General features: G+C 40.3%; 2 protein-coding genes across 3 annotated transcripts; one reads left to right on the top strand and one right to left on the bottom strand.

The window, feature by feature from the left end:
- Window positions 1-837: 837 nt before the first annotated feature.
- Window positions 838-24,249, bottom strand: LOC134624601 (zinc finger protein OZF-like). Of its 2 annotated transcripts, XM_063469603.1 has the most exons (5): window positions 23,923-24,249; window positions 23,012-23,113; window positions 17,295-17,762; window positions 10,242-10,394; window positions 838-3,095 (listed from the first exon to the last, which is right to left on the bottom strand). In XM_063469603.1, the coding sequence occupies exons 3-5, from the start codon at window positions 17,683-17,685 to the stop codon at window positions 2,092-2,094; spliced, it is 1,548 nt and encodes a 515-aa protein (XP_063325673.1). In that variant the 5' UTR covers window positions 17,686-17,762; window positions 23,012-23,113; window positions 23,923-24,249; the 3' UTR covers window positions 838-2,091. The 2 variants fall into 2 exon arrangements, with proteins under 2 accessions (XP_063325673.1, XP_063325672.1); XM_063469602.1 differs by lacking the exon at window positions 23,012-23,113.
- Window positions 6,107-7,728, top strand: LOC134624626 (E3 SUMO-protein ligase ZBED1-like). The gene is made up of 2 exons (XM_063469635.1): window positions 6,107-6,661; window positions 6,751-7,728. Exons 1-2 carry the CDS (start codon window positions 6,212-6,214, stop codon window positions 7,141-7,143), a joined length of 843 nt encoding a protein of 280 aa, XP_063325705.1. The 5' UTR covers window positions 6,107-6,211; the 3' UTR covers window positions 7,144-7,728.
- Window positions 24,250-25,587: the final 1,338 nt, after the last annotated feature.

Below are 25,587 nucleotides of genomic sequence, written 5' to 3'. Positions count from 1 at the left end.
TAGAAAAAAGTGATATTTTTTACTGTAACAACCACAAACATGTTTAACGAATCATTTTCATAATTTGAAATGCAAATATAAATTGTAAATATTAAAAATCTATGCATAAATTTTGCAGACAAAGTTATATGCAGCTATTTACCTAAAAATGCAGCCAAGGCTGTTTTGAAATAACTATTTTCAGACTATTTGTTCTGCATTAAATAAGATGCCACACAAATTATTTGTCTCTCTTAAGAGAGAGAAAGAAAGTGTCCTGTTCTTTGTTGTTAGCTTGGCTCTGTCCCTAGTTCTCCTCTCTTCCAGGTTTAAAGCCACTGTTCACCTTGATGCCTGTTTCAGTGATGTGTCGACAGGACAGGAAATCATGAAAAAGGATGTGTTTTTAACCTTTGGAGCTCAGATTGAAAAACAAACCAGTTATTCAAAATAGCCTGGTGTCTTCACTCTGTCAGCCAGTTTCACTTCTTTAATGAAGCCAACATGATATTAGTGTGTGCTGAGTGTTTTTCTGATGCACAGCAATCCTTTCCTAGAGTTATTTCCAGCTGTTTGTCATCCCTCTGCGCTTTAGTGTTTTCTGTTGTCGTGTCTGTGTTTGTCCACCAGGTGTCTCCCTCGGCTCAGCTCTGTGTGACAGTTGTCTTTCAGTCTCTGCTCACTTTGTTTTCTGCAGGTTCAGTTGTAATCATTTTCTTGCATATGAAATCAAGTCAAACACACAGAGCTCATCATGAACTTATTGCCAACAGAAACTAAAATCAGTGCAAAAGCACCAAGGAGGGAAACTGCTTCATTTATTCTCTCAGATTAGTTTCACATTGTCAGATCCTGGAATGAAGGCAAGACTTTTTTTTTTTAATAAATAACCTGAGTTTGTTCACATTAAATACAATGACCTCCTCATTGATTATAATAATGAAAAGTAAACTTCCTGCAGTGTTTGCTGAGTCAAAAACAGCAGACAAACAGATCAATGTAGATGTAATGACACATTCTTCACAAATGTACAAAGTGAGAAAAAAAAATCTTTGTGATCAATAAAGAACTACTGATTTCTCCGTGAAGTAGAAGAGAAACAACATAAACAAAATTATTATTCAAAGAAATGAAGCTCTTGTTTTTTATTCTACGAGTGCACTGACATGAGTACACTGTGATATTTGCAGTATACAGTTAGATACACACAAGACATTAGAGCTGCTGTTCTAACTTTCATTTGAATCCAAACGATTAGTACCACCAGCATTTCTCCCTTACCCAGTATCTACATGTCCATAAAGTGTGTTCTCGCCCTCATAGGGAGGCCACAAAGAGACTAAAGCAGCCAGAAGTCGAACCTGGATTTTTTTAATCCGTAGTCAGATGATTGTCCATTGCACTACTGGCCCACAAGGGAAGTATTCTAGACAGACAGGTTTGAGCTGATTATGCACTCGTTCTGATAACATGTCACCCTCCAACAAATAAACACTCCTAATAGCAGATACCACAACAGGCAGAAGACAATATATTTGCTGTTGGATTTCTTGCTGCAAATTGTGTGTCACAGACTTTGTAATTCACAATAAGTGACTTATTAAAACATTTTCCTCCTGAAAGTGAAACTGTCAAAAGAAGTTTGAATGTAATCTTTATTTAGTTTAGTTTATTCTGCATTTAGCAGACACAGCTGGATTTTTTTATATTAAGAAAACAACAACAACAGCAAAGTCCAAGTACCATCCCTGAAAATCCTTACACTGTGTGACTGTGAGACAATATGACATATGACACAGCTTACATAAATATTATATATTCAGGTATATATAAAAACTAAAACTAGATGTTTAACACTTACTGAGACTTAAAACCCTGAATGAACACACTCAGCTTTGGTTACTCTTGCTTTGAATAAAAAAAGAAAAAGACGAGGCTTCAGTAGAACAATAACAGAACTCGATCCCTGGACCTTTACGAACACATAAACTCTAATAAACAACAGAACTGAACAAGCCTACACAACAGGAGCAGACTCCTGCAAAAGGCTCCTCCTCAGTGTCAGCTCTACCACCAGCACACTGCTGTAACTCACAGCTGTCCCCATATTCTCTAACCATGAAACTGTTTATCAGTATGAATTCTCCTGTGCCGTATTAATTGCATATTCCAAATGAAACTTTCCCCACAGGTGCTACAAAAATGGCGCTTCTCGCCTGTGTGAACTCTTACGTGAGATTTCAGAGCTGATTTTTGACTGAATTCTTTTCCACAGGTGCTACAAGGATACGACTTCTCACGTGTGTGAATTCTAACGTGAGCTTTCAATGTTGATAGGTCAATAAACTTTTCCCCACAGCTGTTACACGAGTACGGATCCTCGCCAGTGTGAATTCTCATGTGATTCTTTAACTGTATCTTCCGAATAAATCTCTTCTCACAGGTACTACAAAAATATGGCTTCTCACCTGTGTGAATTCTCATGTGCCGTATTAATTGCATATTCCAAATGAAACTTTCCCCACAGGTGCTACAACAATGGCGCTTCTCGCCTGTGTGAACTCTTACGTGAGATTTTAGGGCTGATTTTTGACTGAATTCTTTTCCACAGGTGCTACAAGGATACGACTTCTCACCTGTGTGAATTCTCACGTGAGCTTTCAATGTTGATAGGTCAATAAACTTTTCCCCACAGCTGTTACACGAGTACGGATACTCGCCAGTGTGAATTCTCATGTGATTCTTTAACTGGATCTTCCGAATGAATCTCTTCTCACAGATACTACAAAAATATGGCTTCTCTCCTGTGTGAACTGTCAAATGTGCAGTCAGTAAGCATTTATACTGAAACGTTTTTCCACAAGTGTCACACTGTAGAGACTTTTCCCTTGTTTCAGTTTGACTCTCTGAAGCAGCAGTGTTGTCTGCTAAAGTATCAGCCTCCTGCTTCAGTCCAAGCTGCTCTCCCTCCTGACTGCTGCAGAGCTCCTCCTGTTCCTCTTTAACCTGTGGAGGCTCTGGCTCCTCCTGGTCCAGACTGGAGTTCCTCTCCTGGTTACAGACCTGCTGCTCATCCAGACCCTCCTCTTTCTCACCAACATGCTGCTGTTGGAGGTCTGAAGAGACAAATGCAGAAAAACAAGCCGTTGAGAAAACATTTTCTGATCTGACCCCTCAGTAGTGATCAGATTTGATGAGAATTTAGCTATTCCAATTCCATTCTCAATATCACTTAACGATTCGAATTTTTAATGGTTCTCTTATTGTTTCTCATTAGGTTCTCACTGAGTCCCGACTATCTCTAAGCAGTATATCAAAGGCATTACATACATGTATGCTCTGTGGGCAAATGTGTGTGCATGTTGAAGGTATTTCATAACCGTTCTTTAAAGTAATGCAGTATGCTACTATGGGAGGGGTGTGGTCTCTGGCCTGCTGCAGTGGGAGGGTGGTGCAGTGAACTCTTGAGGTGGCGTCAGGGCGGCAGAGGGGGCAGGTGTGTGTGCTGTGACTAATGACTCTCTCCATAAATATAGTGACGGGCGAGACTGACAGGAGGAGTGTGTGCAGTGCAGGAGCTGCAGAAGGAGCTGACTCCTGGCTCGAGAGTGCCTTAGACCAAAAACGCGAACTGCTAAACCAAGCAAAATAAAAGAAAACGCAACACGTCACAAAAGCTGTGTGTGTCAGGTCATTGTTACAGTTATTTTCGCCTGGAAGGAGTAATTCGTTACACTGTTCATTACATTACTTTTGGATTTATATAAACTTACAGGCTACAGCCCCACACACCAACACAAATCCCTATCCTCATGCAGGACACACGTGATCTTTCTCTTAGTACTTAGGTTCATTTCAAGTACAGTCAAAGATCAAAGTCAAATAATATATTTTATATAGATATCTGCATCTAAACTATGGCATAAAAAAATCTTTATTTTGTCCTCTTGGAAGACTTTCTGATTTTAATCGGAGGCCAGTTTTTGTGCTGTTGAAAAGAGAACAAGATGTTTTGATGGTGTAGATTTTATTTAATATTAATAATTCAGTGTCCAACCTAACAACTCTCAAGACAGTGGCTCAGAGTTTACTGGCCCTTGTACATTTTTATTGGCTTCTGAAAATTTTATTTAATTAATATAATATTTTATGTTATTTCACCTTCAATCTGAAAAATGTTACGCAAGCCTTAAAATTAATATGATCTAGTACACCCCATGCACCCCTTTTGGCTCACCCCTGTTTGCTACAAGAATTGCTTCTGTATAAAATAGGCCAGCTTCAGCAAGTTGCATAATTTAAACACCAAGTTAATAGTTTATCTGCATACTTTAAAACAACTTCTGCAGATTTTTCTCTGTGTAAAAGAAACAGTGGTGGATGGAGCAGGTGCAAAGCTTTTCTGCATGTCAGAGTTTGCTGATCAAGTGGTTTGAGATGAAGGACTGATAACTTTCCCAGTAAAGATCTTAATGGTGATTACAGCCTGAGCATGCATGTCGGTAAAAGGCCATGTCATAATTAGGGCTGAACGATATATCGCACTTGCGATAATATCGCGACATGATCAAGTGCAATTTTCTAACCGCAAAGGCTGCGATTATACTCTGTTTACGTGACATGCGCGAGTAAAACATGTGATATGATCAAACGGGATTAGCTGTGTCCCAAAACGTCGGCTGCATCCTCCATTGTCTAACCACAGAGGCTGCACTCTGGTCACGTGACACGGGGAGCAAAGTTTTGAAACAGTCTACCGAGAGTGAACTAGCAAGCAAAGCTGTAGCCTACACAATGGCCTCAGGTTCAACAGAACCAGAGCCTGCGGGGATGCTAGTACCAAAGAGGAACTGCACATCAGCCGTGTGGGAATATTTTGGGTTTAAAAGAGATGATGTCGCACAGAGTCAGGTACTGTGTAAAACCTGTCTTGGTAGAGTTTCTACATCTCGGGGAAACACTACGAATTTGTACCAGCACCTTAAGACTCACCACAAAACAGAGTATGATAGATGTATGGCTAAAAAATCTAGTAGTGTGCAGAATAAACCTAGTAACGTTACTCGGCAAGGATCACTGACCGAACTGTTTGAAGGTGTTACGCCATATGAACGCACTTCAAAACGGCACGTGGAAATCACCAAAGCAGTAACCCACTGCATCGCGAAAGACATGATGCCCGTCAATACGGTGACCAAGCCTGGATTCAATAATTTGGTAACTACACTGGATAAGAGGTACAGAATGCCCTCCCGCACGTATTTCAGTCAGACTGCAATACCCGAGCTACATATGCAATGTAGGCGGAGGGTTGCAGCGGAGTTAAAGGCTGTTGAGTTTTTTGCGGCGACAACAGACATGTGGTCAAGCCGTACAGCAGAGCCCTATCAAAGTCTGACGGTGCATTACATTACCGAAGACCTTCACCTCGAAGCTCGCAGCCTACAAACGGCCTACTTCCCCGAAGACCACACAGGGGAAAACATTGCTGCTGGCCTGAGAGAGGGGCTTGCGTGTTGGGATCTCCCTGAAGACAACCTTGTCTGCATAACGACGGACAACGCGTCAAATATGGTGAAAGCAGCACAGCTGAACGAATGGACCAGGCTCCAGTGTTTCGGACACAGATTACATCTTGCTATTGGTAAGTTACTGCCGTGAGAGAGAGAGAGAGAGTGTGTGTGTGTGTGTGTGTGTGTGTGTGTGTGTGTGTGCGTGCGCATGCGCGAGCCTGTGTATCACTCTCTCCCACAAACACACCACACTATTTTTTATCTTGTTCTTTACTGCTGTTAATTCTAGATATGTTATGTCAACCCCACACTGATGTACCCACCTCTTCTTATGTATTTTCTTTTTTGTTTTTGTCTTATGGTCTTATGTTCTTGTATGTCATGATGTATGTAACAATAGCTTTGGCAACACTGTTCCCATAGTCATGCTAATAAAGCAACTTTGAATTTGAGAGAGAGAGAGAAATGGTGAAACCTTGCATCATAACTGCAATTGTATGTCTAACACTAATTTTACTTTTTACTTTTTTTTCCCTCCAGAAAATGCAATCAAAGATGGTAGAGTATCAAGAGCAATTGGGCTGTGCAAGAAGTTGGTGGGGCACTTCTCACACAGTTGGAAGAAAAAGGCAGCACTCACTGAGGCACAGAAGGAGCTTAAGCTTCCTGAGCACTCTCTCATTACTGAGTGCCCTACAAGATGGGGGTCCAAAGAGAAAATGATTGCCAGAGTGCTGGAACAGATGAAAGCCATATCACAGGTATTGACAGGTGACCGACATGCACGCTCCCTCATCCCAACCTGGCAGGATGCTGAAGTGTTGGAGTCCATTCATAAGGCACTGCATCCTCTCTCCGAATTTACTGATGCTCTTTCTGGAGAAGAGTATGTGAGCATCTCCTACCTCAAGCCAGTTCTCCATCTTCTGGCAACATCAGTCTTGGCTGAAGATGCTGAGGACACTGATCTGACTAGATCAATTAAAACCAAGGTCCTGGCATACCTCAACGACAAGTATAGTGACCTCAACACCCAGGAGCTTTTGGATGTTGCGTCGTTCATGGACCCTAGGTTCAAAACGCAATACATCAGCGCAGACAACCTTCCTGCCATTAAGGCCCGACTGAAGACAGAAATGGTGGAATCGGCTAGACGTACACATAATCAGGTAAATCCTTGAAAATTATATTTCCACAAACACATAATATTTATATATAAGCTAACTGCAAAACTAATGTCTCTCTTCCCATCTGGCAGGAGAAGAGGTCTCGCACTGAAACTGCTCAAAATTCTCCAAGTGCACAGGCCTCTGGGGGAAAGGCAAAGAAGACTCTTGGTAGTCTTTTTAAAACCAGTGCGGCCTCTTCAGCTTTGCCTCTGCCACTTGAAGATGTCGTGGAGGCAGAGTTGAATAGTTACCTGTTGACCCCTGTCATTGACGGAGAGGATGATCCTTTAGCCTGGTGGAAGGTGCACAACATTCACTTTCCACGACTGTGCAAGATGGCCCGCAAATATCTGTGTGTGCCAGCCACAAGTGCCCCCTCAGAGCGTCTGTTCAGCACTGGAGGGAATATAGTGACCTGCACTCGCTCATCCTTAAAGCCAGCAAAAGTAGATATGCTGGTCTTCCTAGCAAAAAACCTGTGAGCTAGGATGATTATGGCTAGCTGAGCCATACTCATTGTGCACTTTAGTTTGTGCTGTGTTGCTGTTACTTACTGCAGATAATCAAGATGTTCAGCCAGTTTTAATTTAAAGGCGTGTTTGTGTGTGTGTTTATACAATTGCTATTATGTTTGCACTTTATGTGTAATGTTACTGACTGCAGAGATCAGTAAGATGTGTGTATTTTTTATTTATTAGTTTTATTTATTTAATATTATTTTTTAATTTAATGACTGTCTAGTAGTTCACAGATGTCGAAAAACTGAGTGTGGTAAAGCCACTGATTTTTTTATGTATATTTCTGCAATCTGCACATTGTACTGACTTTCATTTTAATGTTTACACCAGGGTTCCTTGTCAGCACTTTATGCTCAGATGTTTGTAAGCTAAAAATAAACTATTGTGTATGTTCAAATATACTGTTGTGATTGAAGAAGTTAAATAAAAATGTCAGTCATCAATTCATGCATCACCTCATGTCATCATAACAGAGGTCTGTCTTCCAGGAAAGAACAGTTTAAAATTAATGTAATATAGTATTGGCCATACTATATGATGTATTGCTTGTCTTTGTTTAATAATACAGAAGACAAAAACCTTAAAAAATAATCGCATATCGCATCGCAATCGCAATATTGGGGCAAAAAAATCGCAATTAGATTATTTTCCATAATCGTTCAGCCCTAGTCATAATGTCTCGTTTTCGGCAGCACAAAATTTTGCATCAAAGCTCAGAACAAAATTGAGAATGCTGATACAGTGGCTTGCAAAAGTATTCGGCCCCCTTGAACTTTTCCACATTTTGTCACATTACAGCCACAAACATGAATCAATTTTATTGGAATTCCACGTGAAAGACCAATACAAAGTGGTGTACACGTGAGAAGTGGAATTAAAATCACACGATTCCAAACATTTTTTATAAACAAATAACTGCAAAGTGGGGTGTGCGTAATTATTCAGCCCCCTGAGTCAATACTTTGTGGAACCACCTTTCCTGCAATGACAGCTGCCAGTCTTTTAGGGTATGTCTCTACCAGCTTTGCACATCTAGAGACTGAAATCCTTGCCCATTCTTCTTTGCAAAACAGCTCCAGCTCAGTCAGATTAGATAACAGGTGTCGAACTCCAGGCCTCGAGGGCCGGTGTCCTGCAGGTTTTAGAGCTCACCCTGGGTCAACACACCTGAATCACATCATTAGTTCATTACCAGGCCTCTGGAGAACTTCAAGACATGTTGAGAAGGTAATTTAGCAATTTGTATCAGTTGTGTTGGATCAAGGACACATCTAAAACCTGCAGGACACCGGGCATCGAGGCCTGAAGTTCGACACCTGTGCATTAGATGGACAGCGTTTGTGAACAGCAGTTTTCAGATCTTGCCACAGATTCTCGATTGGATTTAGATCTGGACTTTGACTGGGCCATTCTAACACATGGATATGTTTTGTTTTAAACCATTCCATTGTTGCCCTGGCTTTATGTTTAGGGTCGTTGTCCTGCTGGAAGGTGAACCTCCGCCCCAGTCTCAAGTCTTTTGCAGACTCCAAGAGGTTTTCTTCCAAGATTGCCCTGTATTTGGCTCCATCCATCTTCCCATCAACTCTGACCAGCTTCCCTGTCCCTGCTGAAGAGAAGCACCCGCAGAGCATGATGCTGCCACCACCATATTTGACAGTGGGGATGGTGTGTTCAGAGTGATGTGCAGTGTTAGTTTTCTGCCACACATAGCGTTTTGCATTTTGGCCAAAAAGTTCCATTTTGGTCTCATCTGACCAGAGCACCTTCTTCCACATGTTTGCTGTGTCCCCCACATGGCTTGTGGCAAACTGCAAACGGGACTTCTTATGGTTTTCTGTTAACAATGGCTGTCTTCTTGCCACTCTTCCATAAAGGCCAACTTTGTGCAGTGCACGACTAATAGTTGTCCTATGGACAGATTCCCCCACCTGAGCTGTAGATCTCTGCAGCTCGTCCAGAGTCACCATGGGCCTCTTGGCTGCATTTCTGATCCACGCTCTCCTTGTTCGGCCTGTGAGTTTAGGTGGACGGCCTTGTCTTGGTAGGTTTACAGTTGTGCCATACTCCTTCCATTTCTGAATGATCGCTTGAACAGTGCTCTGTGGGATGTTCAAGGCTTGGGGAATCTTTTTGTAGCCTAAGCCTGCTTTAAATTTCTCAATAACTTTATCTCTGACCTGTCTGGTGTGTTCTTTGGACTTCATGGTGTTGTTGCTCCCAATATTCTCTTAGACAACCTCTGAGGCCGTCACAGAGCAGCTGTATTTGTACTGACATTAGATTACACACAGGTGCACTCTATTTAGTCATTAGCACTCATCAGGCAATGTCTATGGGCAACTCACTGCACTCAGACCAAAGTGGGCTGAATAATTACGCACACCCCACTTTGCAGTTATTTATTTGTAAAAAATGTTTGGAATCATGTATGATTTTCATTCCACTTCTCACGTGTACACCACTTTGTATTGGTCTTTCACGTGGAATTCCAATAAAATTGATTCATGTTTGTGGCTGTAATGTGACAAAATGTGGGAAAGTTCAAGGAGGGCGAATACTTTTGCAAGCCACTGTATGCTCGCTCTTCTTCATTTCACCCACTGCAAGGCTTACAATACATACTCAATCATTCGATTGCACACTTAAACATGAAAAAACACCTCAAATTTGAACACAAACCAAATCTTCCACATTCAGGAGATAAAACCTTCCAACAGAGAAAAGGTTAATTTTTCATGCCTTATGTGAGGTTGCATGCATACCTTATTGTATTTAACATTACTGTACTTGAAATTATGGATTTACTTTTGGATTTAAGAAAAAGATTTCTTTAAAAAATTACATTTTAACATGGCACAAAAAGACAATGTTCACTGTTACACATATATGGAAACCAATGAGCAGTTCACTCTGAAATTGTTTTTTCTCTTTATAATATTTATTATTGTACATTAATGAGACAAAAGTACTTCTTATCCAATTAATCCATTATTTGATAGAATAATCAGTAGCTGCAGGCCTAATTCATTTTTTATTATGACCATCACAGTTTTACATACCTATTCTGTGTAACTTTATATCAGGTTTACAGATGGTCTCCATCAGTCCAAGCTGCTCTCCCTCCTGACTGCTGCAGAGTTCCTCCTGTTCCTTGTTAATCTGTGGAGCCTCTGGGTCCTCCTCTTCCTTACAGTCATGTTGTTGTAGGGGGTCTTGAGGAACAAAGAAACACAAGAACAATAATCACTAATGTCATGACGAAAACACACACTTAAAAAACTATTTTACAGTAGTCTCCCCCAACAGGCCAAATCAGATGGCTGCCTTTCCCTGAGCCTGGTTCTGCAGCAGGTTTCTTTACCTGTTTAACTAGAACAAAATTAAACTGAATAGAAAAGCGTGTATCAAAGTCTAAATAAATAGTGTATAATAATGGATTGCATTTGTGCAAAGTGCTTTACAATTCCACTATTCATTCACTCTCACATTCACACACTGGTGGAGGCAAGCTGCAGTTGTAGCCACAGCTGCCCTGGGGCAGACTGACAGAAGCGAGGCTGCCATCGGCCCCTCTGGCCAATACCAGACAAGACACCTAAGCGTCTTGCCCAAGGACACAACGACCAAGACAGACATAGGTAGGGGATCGAACCAGTAACCTTACGGTTACAAGATGAGCTTCCCAACCCCCTGAACCACGGTCGCCCACAGGGTTTAGACCCTAACCAAACAAACAGTCCCTTTTATGTGAGCGTTCGCTTTGAGGCTCTCATAGACAGTTAATGGAATAAACAGTTGGTGTACCACACTGTCTCATTAAGAGTGTGCGCGCTTCCTGAACTATCACCGTTTGCTCCTCTGAATTCATCACCAAAGTAACAGCTTCCTGCTCTCAGCTAACATCAGCTTAGAGAAATCCTGGAGAAGCTGATAAACTTTCAGATTCATCACCAACCAACCAAACACGGAAGAATCTGAGCTTGAACAGCACAGAGTTAAAAACACGTCCATACCTATGATGTGTGAGTTTCTGTCGGGTTTCCGGCTGATATCCAGCAGTCTGTGCTGACGGTTGATCTCCTCCTTATACTGGACGATGGTTTTTTGAACCTCTGAGAAGATTTCTTCACAAACAGCAGTTAGTCTCTCCTTGATGAACTCTCTCAGATACTGAACTGAACTCATTGCTGCTTCAACTCAGGCTGGGTGGATCGATACAAGCATCGATGAAGTGAAACCGACGTTGGTATCAGATCCACACTGACGTGACGGGATCTATACTTTAGTTTGTGTCTCTCTTCTGACTTCAGTCCGCTTCGTTAAAAAGCAGCCATGTCTGCACACACCGCCCCACTCGAACAACCGCACTTTGCCCCTCCACTTCCTTCCTTTTCCTTCTTCTGAGCTTGATGGCAGTTGGCAAACCAGCTTACAGGTGCATTACTGCCACCTACTGGAGTGAAATGTGGACAGCAGAATAGTAGAAAAAAAAAATTACAGACGTCTGTGTCGAGCTCGTTTTGATGACCTTCGTGTTGACGTTCGGCCGTACCACGTGACTGACTCAGTAAACACTTTGCGCGTTTGGTGTGTGGCTCTCTCTACAAAGGAGATTTAGGGCCACGTTGAGAAAAAAAAAAGTCCTCTGGCATTTCTTAAATTTGTGACTTTATTGCGCGTTTGTTTTCAGTCTTTTTGAACTTCGTTTTTTGCGATGGAAGCAAGATGGGACAGCCCACCCACTCCGACCCCGAATGAGTTTGCACATACTGCCTTTGTGCACTCTTCTGTTTTAGGAGGCCTGGATTTCCCTGAGGCACACTCTGAAAATCAGAGTTTTCAATCCAACTTTATTTATAGTAACAGCGATAAAAGTTAGAAAAATAATCATTACACAGAAAAAGAAAATACAATAACAATAAAATAAATAAATCAAAAAATAGTAAAAATGAATAAAATAAAATAAAATATACAATAAATAAAATTAACAAAATAAAGAAGATTAAAAATGACCAAAAACTGAATAAAACTAACAAGAAGCTCTGGCACTACTAATAAAATGCCTTGGAAAAAAGGTATGTTTTTTAAAGTGCTTTAACAATCTCAAGTGTTGGGGCCAGACTAATATGAAGGGGCAAATTATTCCTTAATTTTGGGGCCACAACAGCAAAAGCTCGGTCCACCCAGTGTTTCAGTCTCAACTTGAATGAACTCAGCAGTGACTCCATAACACACAAGACCAAGTCCAGCATAGAGCGGCTGAGTGAATGTGGTGTGGACTCTGTGGAGGAGAGTCATGGTTTCAGAGACGCTGTAGAAAGACAGAATACCTGCTCTGTGATCCAGGTACACTCCTACTCTGGAGGACCGAGGACCTGAGAGGATAGTTTGGACTTTGTTGTAGTAAAATATATAACTCTCTGTGTCACAACGTAATGCCCAAGATTTCTCATTTAGTCCAAATCCACAATGATATAAGCCTCCTGTTCTGCTGAAATTCTTGTATGCGACCGCTACATAAACTGCTCCTCCTCTGCACTCCACCTCCCAGTAACAACGTCCAGTCAGACTCTCTTTGCTCAGCACTTGTTCATATTCAGTGAATCTCTCTGGATGACAAGAGTAAAACTGTCCGCCTTCTTTTAATGTTGCTTTTCGGTTCCCTTCAGATAGTAAGAGCTCTTTATGTGCTGTGTTTGGATCCAGTGTAATTTTATGTGAATATTTTAAGAATCCAGCTCTGGTCTTTGGCTCTGCTGCTGAGTGTAAAAGATCATTCTTACTTTCTGCTGCAGCTTGGACTGTTTCATGGCATTTATGTTCATCCATTATGCAGACCTAAGAGATACTCTGTTGATCAGTAAAAAAGAAAATCTTCATTACCTTATCATGACGAGAGCCTGAGTTCTCCTGGAATTCAGAGATCCATAGTGAGATGTTCTTTTTTGTCCTCTTTGCAGCAGTAAATATGTTGGTTTCTCTTTCTCCACAGAAAATCAAGTGTGTTTTCCCTCTCTGTTCTTTGAAGTTTTGAGATTACACCAGTCCTTCAGCTGGTAAATATGTCAGAGCAAAGGAACCAGAAAATTTGCTGTCAGTGGTCAGCTGTTGAATAAAATAAAAAACCAAGCCAGATGTTACAAGCATTCTTAAGTATGCAAAGAAAAAAAAACTCCACAGGAGATGGGACATTAAAATGCAGAACAGTTCACTGAAAGAAACTTTCAATACACCAAGAAAACTAAAAAAGACAAAACAGACAAAAAGGAGGAGATCAAGCTGTAGAGACACAGACTAGAGCACAACCGAAAGTGAACTTCCTTACATCAAGGGCTCTCTCAGTTTTATAGAGTGGTTCACTCACCCACTCTTTATGTCAAATCCCCCTCATGATCTCATCAGAAAAACAGGGACTTTTGTGCCCTCTGATTACCACCATTACTCTGAGCTATAAGACTCGATTATCTCACTCCCTTGCAAAAACATCTCCCATTAACAGAGCACAGTCCATCTTCCATTATGTTCAGAGTGAAAAATGTGGGAATAAAAAGCTTTAATGAAGTCCCATAAATAAAACAAACAGACATTATATATTGATCACTCATGCTCAGACCAGTCTATATGTTCTGAGATAAAATGCAATCCTTCTCAAAGACGTGACGCATGAAATGAGAACAACAATAAATTGTCATCTAGTGCTGATCTATGTGATTTTCCAGTGTTGGATCAAGTTTAATGAGAGTTCAAACTGAAGGGGACTTTACAGTGCTTTCATTGGTATATCATCAATAATAAACATGATGGTTTTACGCTCCACACATAATATTTCAAAATGGAAAGGGTTAAAGGTCAGAATGGTTATATTGATGAAATACAGCGTGCTGGAGAGAACGGAGTGACTATCAGTCTGGTTTCCTGTGAAGAAAAACAGGAAAACAGATCACAAAGTTTTTATAGGTTTCATTCAGAATTAATAAGCCAACACTGTAAAAGAAGAAAAAAATCTGTGCAAAAGCGAAATAGTTTTTCATAGTAGTTCTCTTTTCTCCTGTATGTATTTCTCAAGTACTGCATTGCACTTGCACTGGTGAAAAAGTTCAAGCGTGACCATTACGCTGACAGGCTTCATTTGGCTTGGGTTTCATCTGGAGAAGCTTTCTTTACCTTTCTGTGGTAAATATTAATACCTATACTTTTGAATAATGTATCTGAAATGATTTAGCTCAGTATCATTTTATATATAGACGACTATTATCGGAGTATCTTGTGTCTGCTGCATCCAGATAAATCAGGAATATTTAACAGACTCGTTTTGAAATACTAGTGATTTACGTGACTTAAGCTTTACATTTTAGTAAATATAAATTTTATTTCTGGCTATGTTACCACCAGTTTTTGGACTCAGGTGGCCTGACAAGGACCAGTATTTATTAGCTATCTATTTCCTTCATTGTTTACACAGCTGTAACTAAATACTTTGGGACTCCTAAACAGGTTCTCTAATAATAATTTGTGCTTTATAATAATATTATTTATTTATTTTAGATTTTTGTAGACCTCTGGCAGAGTAATATTTGCTCCAGTTTTAGCCTCAGACCTTTCTGATTGATGGGTACAAATGCTACAAATGTTAGCCTTAGGTTGCTAAAGTAAAAACTGCTAGTTACCTGATCAGCATAACGTAGTTCGCTGGTTTACAGGATCCAATGGTACATTCTTTGATTGGTCAGTTAAATCAGCGGTCCCCAACCCCCGGGCCACGGACAGTTACCGGGCCGCAAGAGTTGAGGCTCGGGTGTGAAATTTATGGTTTTCAGGGTTTTTATAGTTATTTTATTTTAATGTGTTTATCATTAACACTGTTTCCCTGAGTCTTTTCCCGTGTGTTATGAATAAATCTTCATTTTTTTGGTACCGGTACTGGTTTTATTTTGTTGTATTGATCCGTGAAACCTTAAAATTCGGTCCATGAAAATATTGTCGGACATAAACTGGTCTGGGACCGCTGAGTTAAATTAATTCTGCACCCAGTACATTTACCATTATGTGCATGCTGTAGTACATAGAACGGTTTAGTTAATATTTGCAGACAGTCTTTGTGTAACTGTGCTCATTACATTGCAGTGTGATATGTCTGTATTGAGGCTTTAGCAAAACAGTGAGCACATAACTGTGTGCCTTTTATTCCATCAGTATCTTTAGATCTGAATTATTTATTTATTAGTTATTTGAAATGTGCATTATGAGCTTTCACCAAATGAAGCACTCTAAACACTGCGCTGGAAAAGTCCCTTACATCACTCACTGAAAAAGGATGAAGATATAAGGCAATGATGACTCAGGAAATGAAGGAAACCCCTGATTTTCTACAAAAATAAGCTAACTCAATCAGAACATTAAAGTTGTTGTTTTTTTTGTTTATTCAATAAACAGCTTGTAATACACAGAATACCATTAAGTGCTTATATTTAGTCTTGATGTATACTTAGTGGCCCTTTAAGCACAGTCATGCAGCTCTACATTGGCACAAAGTCTCACTCTGTTTTTTCTTGCTGGCTTTTTAGAAATCTGCTTAAATGAATGCTGTGATGATGATAATAATACTAATCCAGCTCAGACTAATCAATATTAAACTTTGTTTTATTCATTGTATTTCTTGTGTAACTGAAAAATAAAAACAGATAAAATATAATAGCGTGTCTTCAGTCTGAAAAAGGTGAGTCAAAGGAACAAAATGTCCTCAAATACATCCAGGCTGCTGGAATTTGTAAATTTCCCCCTGGGGGTGAATTAACTCTCTCCTCCTCATATCTGGTTGTTGAGTCTTTGCCTCGGTGTCATGCTATTTCCTTTTCATATTCTTCAAGACCTTTGGATTCTGGAGTTAATTTTCTATTGATTTCATACTTTTAAAAATGTGATACTTTCTGTACCACATAATAAGATAAAATCTAATAAAATACAAATAATGACTGATTTGATGAGCAAAAAGCAATGAGAAAACTCAGAAAAAAAATTCAAAGTTGTTACTGCAGCTACACCACATGAACAACTCGTGCATCTCGTTAAAGCATGGAAAGGCAAACAGAAACTATAATACGCTGTATTTATCTGAAATCCAGAGCAGGGAAAGCAGCTTCTAGAGACACCGCAGGAAAAAAAAAAATACTCAAAAGAAGTTCTGATGAAATATTTATTTAAACTTTGAGAAAGGATAATTAACTCCAATAAACAATAAAATAAAAGAACAGTAGCATACTGAACTAGAACCTTCATGAAATGTAAAAATGCCAGGGTTTCCCTGAAATAATTATAACAGTAAGGCAGCAAAGTGCAGGGCAGTGCTTCCTGGTGGGCCATGATGGTACTGCATGTGGGCTGCAGTAATAACAACAGAAATTCAGCTTTACATTACTTAGGAGCAGGTTAAGTTACATACTTATAGAAATACATTTATTTAAATAAAAAGTGAATTACAACCAACATAGAACATGATTAGTTTACTCAGAACTTACTGCTCTTTTACTGACGTTTGTGTCCCAGTGGCAGGTGGGTCACACTTTAGCCTTAATGCTAAGTATGAATGGGCAGCATTATCAATTTATAACCAACAACCTTTGTTGCTTCTGTTTTACGAATAAAAGTTTCAACAAATAAATCACTCTTGTGTTTTGATTAGAATAAAGAATTACAATGTTTCTGGGTTGTTGTTTTTTTTAAGTGAGCTTCACTCTTCACTTTGAGAATGGCTTTTCACTCAGGTGTCGCAGTAACTTGACTTCTGGTCAGTGTGAGCTCTACCACCAACACGCTGCTATGACTCACAGCTGTCCCACATTTTCTAAGCATGAAACCTTAACCAGTGTGAATTTTCATGTGTTTCTTTAATTGTATCATCTGAATGAATCTTTTCCCACAGATGCTACAACAATGCGGTTTCTCACCTGTGTGAATTCTCACATGTCGCTCCATACCTGACTTCTCTCTGAATTTTTTACCACAAATAGCACAAGAATACGGTTTCTCCCCCGTGTGAATTCGTACATGACGTTCCAAATCGGATTTCTGACCAAATCTTTTCCCACAAACGGTACAAGAATACAGCTTCTCACCTGTGTGAACTCTCAGATGTGTAATCAGATGGGATCTATAGGGAAACATTTTTCCACAGGTGTTGCATTGCACAGAATTTTTCCTTGTATGAGTTTTACTCTGAATGTCTGACACAAGAGTGTCGTCTAGACTTTTACTGTGATCTGTTCTTTTCTTCAGGTCTGCTTCAGGAGAGCTGAGAGGAAGGAACTGCTCACTGTTTGGTTCTGGTTCACTGTGGTCACTTTGCTCATAAGTTAGAGTCACCATGAAGGTATCAGCCTCCTGCTTCAGTCCAAGCTGCTCTCCCTCCTGACTGCTGCACAGTTCCTCCTGTTCCTCTTTAATCTGTGGAGGCTCTGGGTCCTCCTGTTCCTCTTTAATCTGGAAAAAGATTAAACTGGAGTTCATCTCCTGGTTACAGACCTGCTGCTCATCCACACTCTCATTTTCCACACAGTCGTGTTGTTGTGGGAGGTCTTCAGGAACTAAAAAAACAAACAGAAAAAAAACAAACAAACAAGGTCACTCATGTAATTATACAAAAACTACAAAGCTCAGCATAACTGGTGCCACAGTGAGGTCCCAGTCATGCTCAAGTTTCAGGGCTCAAATGTGTAAATGTCACATCAGAAATATAAAGAGCACCAAGCTTATATATATTAATATATAAATTTGTGAATATACAAGCTTAATAGGGTGCCGCTGACACTGCTCTTGTCATATTTGCAGCATTTATGTTGGGTTTTGGTGTCATGAAGCAGAAAGACTGTCTGAACAGGGAAAGTTAATAACCACCGTCACAATAGAGCTCAACAGTGAAGCTCAAAGTGAAAATCCCATTCAGGGATTTTGATTATGAGCACAATGTTGTGACCATATAAGTAGACTTGCTAAAGGCTACAACACTGTGAAACGATGGTATGTGCTACATGATCTCAAGCATGTTCGAACAAAAAAGCCTTTGTGGAAAAGAACAAAGCTACCTACGATCGCAAACTGAAACAGTGATGTCTCAATTGGTAAAATTTACAGTTACCACATTTTGTTAATGTCAAAGCTCCTCACTGTGAACAAAAACACAAACATCACCAAAGTAAACTGCAGGTTGACTGTCATGACAACGTTTCTAACAACCCTTATCAGAAACTTAAACATGAACCTGTTAAAGAAGCTAACAAGGTTGCTGAAAGTGGCTGAAGCTAAAATAGCCAGAGCCAGTTACAAGCCAGTAGCCTCAGTATGAGCAAAGGATCAAAGCAGTTACGGAGGAAAGTTATGGAGATGATGAAAAAGAGCAAAGGGCCAATTTTTCTTATATTTGCTGAAGTCAGGGTGATACAGTGAGGTGCTGATGCAATGGTCTGAGCACCCCAATTGCTCATCCTAACATAAAGGGTGTGGTACACTGTTAACTGTCTATACAAACCTCTTATCAGAATGTTCCTGATTCCTGAGAGTTCTCTAAGAAAGGGCAAATCTGATAAACATTTTAAACGCCTAAATACAGCTTAGACATTTATTCAGCTGTCTGAAAACCAAGGAGGAACCCACCCGAGGGAAGTTTTATTTTATCTAATCTAACCTAATAATTTTAATCTCAGCCAAACCAATTTACTCATGAACACATAAAACTGAAAAAAGCCAAACAATAACATTTTTAGGTTATTTAAGTGACATATATATCATGTTTAACCTGGGTAGCGAAATACCACGATGATCTGAAAATGATGTGCCGTGAATTTGCCATTCTCGCCGGCTCTATTGACCCCCGAGCTCCCGGCTAGCTATCGAGCTGGTGGATAACAGACGTCTCCGAAAACGTCGGAGCAGTTTTGCAAATATGTGATATCTTGATAAACCAAGCAGATATTTGAAGTTTACACAGCTACAATCACGCCTGAAAATATGTTAAAGGTTTATTTGTGACCCAAAAAGAGCAATAAGAGTAATATTAAAACTTAGTAGCGAGTGCCATTGTTGACTGGAATTGGCTGGGCCACGCTATGAATTCCGGGTATGAATTCCACGAAGGACACACCCGACCCATCCTTCAAATTCAGGGAAAAGGAGGACGCATTTGTCGGCTGCATTCGGAACAGTCTACGAATTTGGACAGCCTTTGTCGTGTCGCTGTGACGTAAACAGCCTACAAATGCGGCCTCAGAAGGATGCAGCCCATGAATTTGGACACTCCCTATGTATCTCCCATTATTTCTTTCTCCTTCTGTTCTTCACATGCCTCCTCCACCACTGGTCTCTTTTGTCTCTCATCTACACCTCAAACCTCATCGCCTGAACTTTAGTCAAGGGTCTAACACACACAAAGGTGCATGAACATGCTTATTTATTTATGATATTGTTGCAATTATGAATTTTCAACATGCAACTTTCCCTCCAATAAACAGTTTAATCACATTCTCACATCACATGAGAGTTCAATCACCAAGTGTCCCCTGACTCATTTAGTCCTTTTACAAAGTTTTATAATCTCCTCCAAAGTAAATAGTTGGGAATGTCCACAATCAGCATTATGAGGCAAACAGTGATCTGATAGCCTAAACTCGATAAACTAGGTAAATGCCAGGCAGAGTGTTTGAGTTGACTGGGGAGGTAAAAACTATCACCTATGAGCTTTTTAAGTGTTTGCATTATTTAAATATATTAAAATATAGTGTGAACAAAAACATTTGTATACACAATCAATAACAGAAACATGCTCCCTGGAACCAGACCTGGGTAGGGAGTAGGGCTGGGCCATATTATACCGTTCACAGTAATACCGGTACAATGTTATGCAACGATAAGAAAATAAAATATCACGATAGAATATGGGTAAAACGCGCATGTGCAGTGCCTTTGTCTTCATACGCACATGGCCGGAAAAGCATGGCGGCAAGGGAAGATGAGAAGGGGGAAAGTGGATCGTTGAGTGAAACGGATGAATCAGAATTGGCTTGTAAAAATGGTGCAACTTCAGTGTGTGGAACTGGTTTGGTGTTTGTCCGTCAGATAGCCACCAAAGCACAATTTTTTTGTAGAACATGCAAGCAGGCCGTTGTTATTACTATATTTATGGGACTATAAGGTGCTCATAAAAGCCTTAAATTTTCTCAAAAATAGACAGTGCACCTTATAATCCAGTGTGCAGTGAGCTTTAATGCACACAAAAAACAGCTGCTTGTTTAAGTGAAAATAAATTGATGGGGTTTTTGCGCTAGTAAAGTTGTGGAGTTGTATTTTGTATTTTGTCTCGCGTCAATTATATTGTCAGTTATATCGTTATCGCAAATTTTCAAATATATATCGTGATAAAGGGGTGGCAAATTCCAGGCCTCGAGGGCCGGTGTCCTGCAGGTTTTAGATGTGTCCTTGATAGGGCTGCCACAAACGATTATTTTGATAGTCGACTAGTCACCGATTATTTTTGCGATTAGTCGACTAATCAGGTCATGCATCCATTGGACGTAAAACGTACAGCTTATTGCACCAGCATGCATCTGCTCTTATATAACGATCATTAGCTTACAGCTTTAAGTGTTTAAAGTATGTGCTAACTAAAAATAAAGACAAGATGATAGTTTATTAAATTTTAATGAAATTTGCAGATTGTTTCGGTGAAGTTTAATAAACTCCTTGCTATCTAAAATATAACGGGACACCGGAGTATATTCTCGAGCATCTCACACTTCTGATAACCAGTTGTCTGCTTGACATTTATTCAGCTATGTAAAAACTCTAACTTTAATCTCAGGCAAACCGATTTACTCAGGAACAAATAAAATACAAAAAAAAAAGCCAAACAATAACATTTTTAAGTTATCTAAGTGACTTATATATGTTTAACCTGAGTAGCGAAAGACGGCGGTGGGTTTGAAAACGATTTGCCGGGAGTCCGGTGTTCTCACGGGCTCTAGTGAGCCTTGAACCCCTGCTAGCTATCGAGCTAGTGGTTAACAGACGTCTCCGAAAACGTCAGAGCGCTTTTGAAAATATGTGGTGTCTTGACAAACTGAGCAGATATTTGAGGTTTACACAGCTACATTCTCGCCTGAAAACATGTTAAACGTTTATTTTGTGACCCAGAAAGAATAATAAGAGTAATATTAAAACTAACTAGCTGCCGCCATTGTTGGAAACTGAGCTGGGCTGCGCTATGAATTCTGGGACAGAGCTACTTCTTCTTCTTCGGGGTTTAACGGCAGCTGGCATCCTTGTACATGCAGTGCTGCCATCTTCTGTTTCAGTCCGTTATTACACTCTTAAATCCTGCTACTTATTCCTGCGTCTTTTGTGATCTTACAAAGCTTCAAACGACGCGTCGACTATTAAATCAGTCGTCGACGATTTTGATAGTCGACGTAATCGTGACTAGTCGACTAATCGTGGCAGCCCTAGTCCTTGATCCATCACAGCTGATTTAAACGGTTAAACTACCTCCCCAACATTTCTTGAAGTTCTCCAGAAGCCCAGTAATGAACTAATCATTTGATTCAGGTGTGTTGACCCAGGGTGTTATCTACAACCTGCAGGACATTGGCTATTGAGGACTGGAGTTTGCCACCACTGCCATACCCTAGCTAGTTAGAGCCCGAAGAAGGTAGATGGGCTCACTCCTGTAGTCCCATCTCCTAGGGCAGGGGTGTCAAACTCCAGTTCTGGAGGGCCAGCATCCTGCTTGTTTTTGAGATATCCCGGCCCTACCTGCTGCCGATTACCTGGATCTGGTGTGCTTTGCCAATAAGAAGCTTCAAGGGCAGGTTAGTTGGAAAACAAGCAGGACAGCGGCCCTCGAGGCCTGGAGTTCGACACCATTGGCCTAGGAATTAGAGTGTGTCGTGTGTCAGGCGGTGGTCAAGATGGAGGCCCTGGCAATCCTCAGCTATCAAGTGGTGAAGGAGCCTAAGCTAGTGAAAGAAGCTGAAAGATACCAAAAGCACTCGACTTATTGGTCAATCTAGACCCCTACCCTCAATTATGGTCATAAGCTCCGGATAGAGATAAAAGAATGTGATCGCATATGCAAGTAATGTAATCAAGCGTTCTTCAAACGATGACTGGGCTTTTCGTTAGAGATAAGGAAGAAGCTGATAGTAGAGTCAATACTGCCCCACATTGAAAGATGCCAGTTGAGGAAGTTCAGGCACCTGAAAAGGATGGCTCTTAGGTGACTCCTGGGCTCCCAGAAAAGGTTTTTCGACCATGTCACTAGAAAAGACGCCCAGATTCAAGACATGCTGAAGAGATTATATGTCTCAGCTACGGTGTTATCCCTGATATGATGGAGGGGATAGCTGGGAAGAGGGAGGTACGGACTTCCTTGCTTTAGCTGCTGTCCTGCAACCCGGCCCTGGATAAGCAGAAGAAAATGGTTGTAGTTCAAGAGGTGGGAATGATTGACACTTAGCAGCAACCACGTTGGCCAAAAGTTTATAAACGCACCACAATGGAATAATTTTTCCCAGTAGGCTGGTAAGTAAATTATATTTATTTCAGCATGCAGCATACCTGTCGTAGTACTTTTAGAGCACTTGCTGCTGATAAGCGTCTTTAAATGGAGCTGCAATGCCTTACACTGGTTTCACCGAATTCGCCAATACAACAAGTTGCAAACAGCCATTTATACAAAATATATGTCTGTGTTAATATAATCTACATGCAATGTTACAAAAACAATGTCATGATCAAAGGTAAATATATGTAATGAACCCTGGTGATCAGACTTGTAATTGTGTACCTCTGTAATGTAGTTCCCATGTAATGGTTTCCTTAATATGCCTCTGACCCGTTTGAATGGATGCCTTCACCTTCTATAAGTTACACTGTGTTGGTCAGTCAGCTTGACAGGCAGGTACATAAAATTGCATAAAATAAGAAAATTTGCTTTCATCAGTTCACCAGCTGCTCACATGGATCCCAACAATAACACAACTGATTTAACAAAATCAACAGACAGATGCAATTTACAGGATGTTAAAGTGGTGATGTGCATACAATCAGGCTGAGAATGTAAGCACAACAAAAAAGATTCTCAGGGAAGCAGAATGGTATTATTTCCATTTTCATCATGCATAATGTGATGATTTAATTGACAGACGGTTTGTCACTCAGGTGTGTCAGCATGTAAACCAGCGCACTGACTGTCTAAAATTGAGTGGGGGTGCAGTGACTGTTAGGGAAATGATTAATCATAGTTAGTCTTTTACTACAAACTAACCTGCACATTTGACCCGACAGGCAGGTCAGTCTGTTTCTACAGTAACATCATGTCCTTTGGTCACATGTTAATCAAACTTTCAGTCAGTCTGCCCTGCAGTGTTTTGAATTGTCGTATCAGCCTTTGAGGTAAACTCAGGTCTGTTTGAATTTAGTCAGTAAGTACAATTAAATAAATAAATAATAGCGAATAGTTTCTTAGTTCTAGCTCACTAGTTTACAGGCTGAGCTGGTGGCTATATTGGCCAACAACTGAAATCCTGTTATTTGATTATTAGCATTATAATTTTTTTAATCTTACTGACTATTTATGTCGTAGTGTTTGGGTCTGAACACGGGTCTTTTTAAACACAGTTCAGCCATCTTCTAGTAAAGTCAGTCACACTGAAGAATCTGAGCTTGAACAGCACAGAGTTAAAAACATGTCCATACCTATGATGTGTGAGTTTCTGTCGGGTTTCCGGCTGATATCCAGCAGTCTGTGCTGACGGTTGATCTCCTCTTCATACTGGACGATGGTTTTTTGAACCTCTGAGAAGATTTCTTCACAAACAGCAGTTAGTCTCTCCTTGATGAACTCTCTCAGATACTGATACGAACTCATTGCTGCTTCAGCTGAGGCTGGGCGGATCGATACAAGCATCGATAGAAGAGATACAGACGTTGGTGTCAGATCCACACTGACGTGACGGTTTGTGTCTCTCCTTTAATTTCGATCCGCTTCGTCAAACAGCAGCCATGTCTGTGCACCCCGCTCTTGGCTCCTCCCCTGCTCTGCAGTGGTTTGCTCCAGTCACGTGAGGAATGTTTTTTCTTCTCCAAAACTTTATTCACGTCACAGAAAACAGGATAAACAGGTTCCTACGAATGTGCAACATGCTGAAAAACAGTTCCTTAAACTTGTTATTGATACAGTATGGATTACAAGTCCTCCATGCATTCTCCTGCTGACTTTGGTAACAGTATGAGGACACTTTTTGGTGCAGCATTAAAAACGTCAGTTGATACTTTTAGTTGTATGAATATTTTGTATTTGTCCACAAATTCTTTGTATGATAACAAAACATTTCGATAAAGCAACTCTATCGTGATTCATTTATCAAAGCATATGTGATAACAGATAGTCTTATTTTTTTTGCTTGAACACTATTCATTTACATAATTATGTTTGTTTTAATCCTTGGCTTAGATTCTTCTATTTTTCCCCTCTCTGTGTCAGTGGGATAACTGTACATAGGCGATCGTAGCTCAAGAGTTAGGAGTTCGCCTTGTAAATCGGAAGATTGCCGGTTCGAGACTTGGACAGTCTCAGTCGTTGTGTCCTTGGCCAAGACACTTCACCTATTGCCTACTGGTCCATTTTCAGTTCTGTTTAACGATTCGATTCTTATTTTTAAAAAAGGAGAACACTAAGGTCAATTAGCTTAGAACTTTGTTTTATATCTTCTCTTTGAACAAGATAGAAATTTAGGAGTAACATGGCCTTACAAACCCAACAGTGAGATCTTAAGAGATCCACAGCCTATGGCTCTTCAATGGGGTGTCACAGGGTCCCCAGGAAAAAAAATTGTAAATGTAAAATAATAAAATAAATATTCTTCTTTAGCAATAACAAAGTATAACATAAATTATTCTGTAGCAATTACACAAGAATATCCAGTAATGTCCCTGCCTACAATTAAACACATTCACTTACCGAAAATCGGGGGCATCTGCTGTGGCAAATGGGTGCAAGCCTTTTACCACAAACTTAGTCACTGCTCGGTGACATTCATCTATCCTGGCCTGAAAGGAGACGCTACCGGTAGACTGCAGCGACAACTGCCAGCATCTGAACCAGCCAGACTCTGTCTCTCTCTCTCATCATGGTCACCTAAATGCACAGTAATGTCAGGTTTTGTAATAAGGCAGATCGCGCTAACATAATATGCACCGTTAGTTGATTATTTACCTGCCGCATTAACGGGAGAAGACGTGCAAACGTTACCGCTGCTGCTGGGTTGAGATTCACGAGCCCGAAGCGGAATTAAAAACACGACATTCATTTAACCTCCTAGGACCTGCCGTCCACATATGTGGACATCACATTTTTGGTTA

The sequence above is a fragment of the Pelmatolapia mariae genome, linkage group LG3_W, assembly GCF_036321145.2.
Source record: "Pelmatolapia mariae isolate MD_Pm_ZW linkage group LG3_W, Pm_UMD_F_2, whole genome shotgun sequence".
NCBI lineage: Eukaryota > Metazoa > Chordata > Actinopteri > Cichliformes > Cichlidae > Pelmatolapia > Pelmatolapia mariae.
The sequence above is the reverse complement of the archived record's forward strand: the minus strand, read 5'-3'. Positions and strand labels throughout refer to the sequence as shown.